The sequence below is a fragment of the Danio aesculapii genome, chromosome 4 (assembly GCF_903798145.1).
Source record: "Danio aesculapii chromosome 4, fDanAes4.1, whole genome shotgun sequence".
Lineage (NCBI taxonomy): Eukaryota > Metazoa > Chordata > Actinopteri > Cypriniformes > Danionidae > Danio > Danio aesculapii.
The window spans coordinates 677,172-682,791 of NC_079438.1; the positions used below are offsets into that span (position 1 = coordinate 677,172).

Sequence of the window (5,620 nt, forward strand, 5' to 3'; positions counted from 1 at the left end):
AGTCGTTGCAACGTGTTTTTGCAAGGTGTTATGAGCTGTCAAACAGCACGTGTATATGTATTTCCCGCGAATAAATACGAAATTGTAGCGACTAGTCGACTCGACTTTAATAACATAAAAGTTGACTGTCAACAATCTGAAGTCGTTCAACCCCCTAAAATGTAGGTCAATTGAGTAATTGAGCTTTCCTTAGCTTACATACTATATTTTTTTTATTACCAATGTTGGGTAAAGTTACTTCTGAAAGTAATATATTACATTATTATATTACGTTATTTTTGCGTTTTAATTTTAAATAGGAATATTAAATTGTATTTTTTTGCAGGAAATAAGCTGAACGAAAGCGAGTGAGGATAGGCCTCAGATTGTAATATATTATTCTATAAGTAACTTTACCCAACAGTAGGTTCAAAACCACTTCTTTTAAACCAATTTCCAGTTTGTCACGACTTCATAAATTGAATTAGGACGTTGCGTATATTTCCCAGCAGGCCACAGTGGGTGTTCTTCTGAGCTCGGCAGTGCCCTCGGCCCAGACTGGCATGAGGGTATTGAACTCAGAGGAGCAAAACAGGTCTGTATACAGCACATGTGCATTTATAACCACCTTCCTTGCAATGATATGAAATGATCTCTTTCCACTGTATTGATTCATACTTCTTCATCATTTCTCAGAGCGTGAGTGGCGTTCATATCGAATACGAATGTGAGGTTGAGCAGATTTACACCCAGCAGGAGCTTCTGCAGGCCGAACATGGCACAAAGACAGCCGAGTTAGGTAAATCAAGGCAAACACACTGAAATTATTTACTCAGCTTAATAATTATAATACCCAATTGTTTGTTTGTTTGTTGTTGTTGTTTTTTTTACAGGCATGTGGTCTGCTTATGTTCAGTTGACCAATGGGAAGATTTATGGCTGTGATTTTATTGTCAGCGCAACAGGCGTCGTATCAAACACTGATCCGTTTCTTCCTGGCAACAATGTAAACATGCATCTGAATTCATACGTTTAGTTATTAATGTGTATTTATGGGTTGACTAAATAATCTTAATGTATCAAAGTCATTTGTATTTACAATTATTTATAACTTACTATTCACTTACTATTGGATTTTGTTGATCCAATATTGTTGATAACATTTATAAAATTATCTATCTTTAATTATTTTTTATATTTGAAAACGGTTCTTTGAAACCATATTTTATTTTAAAAATGTATGTTTATTATTATTATTAGTTATTATTATCATTTCAATAAATCATTATTATTATTATTATTATTATTATCATTTCAATAAATCATTATTATTATCATTTCAATAAATCATTATTATTATTATTATTATTATTAGTTATTATTATCATTTCAATAAATCATTATTATTATTATTATTATTATTATTATTATCATTTCAATAAATCATTATTATTATTATTATTATTATTATTATTATTATTATTATCATTTCAATAAATCATTATTATTATTATTATTAGTTATTATTATCATTTCAATAAATCATTATTATTATTAGTTATTATTATCATTTCAATAAATCATTATTATTATTATTATTATTATTATTATTATTATTATTATTATTATTATTATTATCATTTCAATAAATCATTATTATTATTATTAGTTATTATTATCATTTCAATAAATCATTATTATTATTATTATTAGTTATTATTATCATTTCAATAAATCATTATTATTATTATTATTATCATTTCAATAAATCATTATTATTATTATTATTAGTTATTATTATCATTTAAATAAATTATTATTATTATTATGTTATTATTATCATTTCAATAAATCATTATTATTATTATTATTATTAGTTATTATTATCATTTCAATAAATCATTATTATTATTATTATTATCATTTCAATAAATCATTATTATTATTATTATGTTATTATTATCATTTCAATAAATCATTATTATTATTATTAGTTATTATTATCATTTCAATAAATTATTATTATTATTATTATTATTAGTTATTATTATCATTTCAATAAATTATTATTATTATTATGTTATTATTATCATTTCAATAAATCATTATTATTATTATTATTAGTTATTATTATCATTTCAATAAATCATTATTATTATTATTATTATCATTTCAATAAATCATTATTATTAGTTATTATTATCATTTCAATAAATCATTATTATTATTATTATTATTATCATTTCAATAAATCATTATTATTATTATTATTATTATCATTTCAATAAATCATTATTATTATTATTATGTTATTATTATCATTTCAATAAATCATTATTATTATTATTATTATTATCATTTCAATAAATCATTATTATTATTATTATTATCATTTCAATAAATCATTATTATTATTATTATTATCATTTCAATAAATCATTATTATTATTATTATTATTATTAGTTATTATTATCATTTCAATAAATCATTATTATTATTATTATTATTAGTTATTATTATCATTTCAATAAATCATTATTATTATTATTATTATTATTATTATTATTAGTTATTATTATCATTTCAATAAATCATTATTATTATTATTATTATTATGTTATTATTATCATTTCAATAAATCATTATTATTATTATTATTATTATTAGTTATTATTATCATTTCAATAAATCATTATTATTATTATTATTATTATTAGTTATTATTATCATTTCAATAAATCATTATTATTATTATTATTAGTTATTATTATCATTTCAATAAATCATTATTATTATTATTATTATTATTATTATTATTAGTTATTATTATCATTTCAATAAATCATTATTATTATTATTAGTTATTATTATCATTTCAATAAATCATTATTATTATTATTATTATTATTATTATTAGTTATTATTATCATTTCAATAAATCATTATTATTATTATTATTATTATTATTATTATTAGTTATTATTATCATTTCAATAAATCATTATTATCATTATTAAGTGTTTCTTTTATCCTCATTTGTCATTGTGAATAAGTGTATGTTGTATGTGTTAAGTTTATAGTTATATTTTTATATTAATGTTGCATATATTTCATTGATAATTACTAAACACATAATAATACCTTAATAAATAAGGTTTTACTTTAAAACTAAAAGAATCATTCACTTGAAGTTAATCTTGAAAAACACCAATAATTCTATTATAATAATTCTTTTAAAATATGCTTTGTAGAATTTGCCCATTGTCTTTAATGTATTTTATGCATCTTCTTGTAGTTCGATGTGGCAGCGGATCACGGTCTGCTAGTGGACGATCACATGCGCACTTCTGAAGCAGATGTGTTTGCGGCTGGTGATGTGTGCAGTGCAGGCTGGGAGCCCAGCTCTCTCTGGCAACAGGTACAACTGCACATCGCTTACTCTATTTGTTCGTTCAAGGTCAATGCTAATACAAATTAACAGATGCATTATTATATAACCAATATGTCACATGAGCAGCAGTACAATATCTTGGGGATAAAGGACATACAGGAAGTTATTATTGCAGAATAAACCCAGACAGATTTACTGTATAAATAGTTTATTAATTCTTTAATTAAACGTAAAGCTGACAGAGATGAAAACAGCTGATGGAGTATACACTAAACTGAGCTTTATTCAGACACAAGATGGCGCCAAACAGTCAAAAACTTAAAGCTGAAACTAAAACAGCTGATGGAGTATACACTAACCTGCGCATTATTCAGACACAAGATGGCGCTAAACAGTCAAAAACACAAAGCTGAAACTAAAACAGCTGATGGAGTATACACTAACCTGCGCATTATTCAGACACAAGATGGCGCCAAACAGTCAAAAACACAAAGCTAAAACTAAAACAGCTGATGGAGTATACACTAACCTGCGCATTATTCAGACACAAGATGGCGCCAAACAGTCAAAAACACAAAGCTGAAACTAAAACAGCTGATGGAGTATACACTAACCTGCACATTATTCAGACACAAGATGGCGCCAAACAGTCAAAAACACAAAGCTGAATGCAGCATACACTAACTTGCCTATTATTCTTCCTCAAGACGGCGTCTAAGAGACATGCGAAGACATATGAATGTGTTTGTAAGTATATTGATTTGAACATATTCGTCGATATTCCTGCGTGATCCTGTTTTTTAGTGGTTGTTATCTGGGAATAACATACCTTGGAGTGCATTTTTTATTAAACACAATAATTATACAAAATATTTCCCACAAACAACGTGAAGATGCTACGGAAATAGGTCAAAAGAACAGCAGATATGATTTGTCAACATTTAATTTATATACATTTCTAAAATGAACAGCTCAGTCAGCTCTGGAGCTGATGATTGAGACGGAGTATTGCCAGTAGATATACCTAAAGCATATTATATTTCATTTTTAGTCAAGATAAAATCCTACAGCAGTTTCCAGAATAAGTGTCTGCGGTAAGGCTGCTTTACTGGTCTTATTGGTATTTCCAAAATCCTAAACAAACACGGCGGTTCGAGTTCTGGCTCAGTGATTTGTTTTCATCGTGACGTACCGAGGGCTGATTGTCTGGTTCAGATGCGGTTGTGGACTCAGGCGCGTCAGATGGGCTGGTACGCAGCTCGCTGTATGGCTGCAGATGTTATGGACGAGCCTATCGAGCTGGACTTCTGCTTCGAGCTCTTCTCACACATCACAAAGTTCTTCAACTACAAGGTGAGCCCTTAAATCTATTAGAAATATTCAAATAAAGGAAATATCGTGCTCTTTTGGTGGTTTCTGGAGAAATTACCACTTCTATTCCATCCTCTTCCTGTCTTTATTCAAGACTGAGCAACATTCAATGCATCTTATATATCAGAATTCAGATTATTTTGGCCATTCTTTGACTTTAAACAGTAATTTTCTGTTTGTAAGAATGTGAAAATCTGTCTAAATCCCATGTCTGACTATTTTCCCATGTATTTTTCCTTGTTTTTAATCTGCAGGTGGTTTTGCTGGGGAAGTTCAACGCTCAAGGTTTGGGCCAGGACCACGAGCTTCTCGTGCGCTGTACGAAAGGACAGGAGTATGTTAAAGTGGTCCTGAGCGGCGGCCGGATGGTGGGAGCCGTCCTTATTGGAGAAACGGATCTGGAGGAAACCTTTGAAAACCTCATCCTCAACCGAATGGACTTGACCCGATACGGCGAGGAGCTGCTAAACCCAAATATCGACATTGAAGACTACTTTGACTGAGTCCTCCTGGTGACACAGAGATAATTAAGGTATATTTAACTTATAAATAGTCCACCTTTTGCCTTGCGTTGAGCCAATAATGGTGTGTTCGGCTTTAAATTAAACATTGTTTACTGAGGAAAGTAGTGTGTGTGTGTGTGTGTGCTTCATATTATGAAATGCATCAAGTCTTCTAAAACCATAATAAGATTCTAAAGTATATAAAATTATCAGTAATTCAGTCATTATTCACAAAATAAAAGTCTTCGGTTACACTTTATTTGACTGTATTCGGAATTAGCATGTATTCACGAACCAAAGTACTGGGTTGTAGAAGGTTCAGGGGTAGATTTAGGGATATCACCTAGTTATGAACATATCAAGAGCCACAGTATC

At 27.8% G+C, this 5,620-nt stretch overlaps 1 protein-coding gene across 1 annotated transcript in view; it reads left to right on the top strand.

Annotated features, from left to right (window-relative positions):
* pyroxd1 (pyridine nucleotide-disulphide oxidoreductase domain 1) overlaps positions 1–5,370 on the top strand; it is a 10,470-nt gene extending 5,100 nt beyond the window's left edge. Inside the window, 6 exon segments of the mRNA XM_056455251.1 lie at positions 489–574; positions 676–778; positions 873–985; positions 3,276–3,398; positions 4,587–4,724; positions 4,997–5,370. Of these exon segments, the coding sequence (XP_056311226.1) occupies positions 489–574; positions 676–778; positions 873–985; positions 3,276–3,398; positions 4,587–4,724; positions 4,997–5,245 (812 nt within the window). The 3' untranslated portion in view covers positions 5,246–5,370.
* The last annotated feature ends 250 nt before the right edge of the window (positions 5,371–5,620 follow it).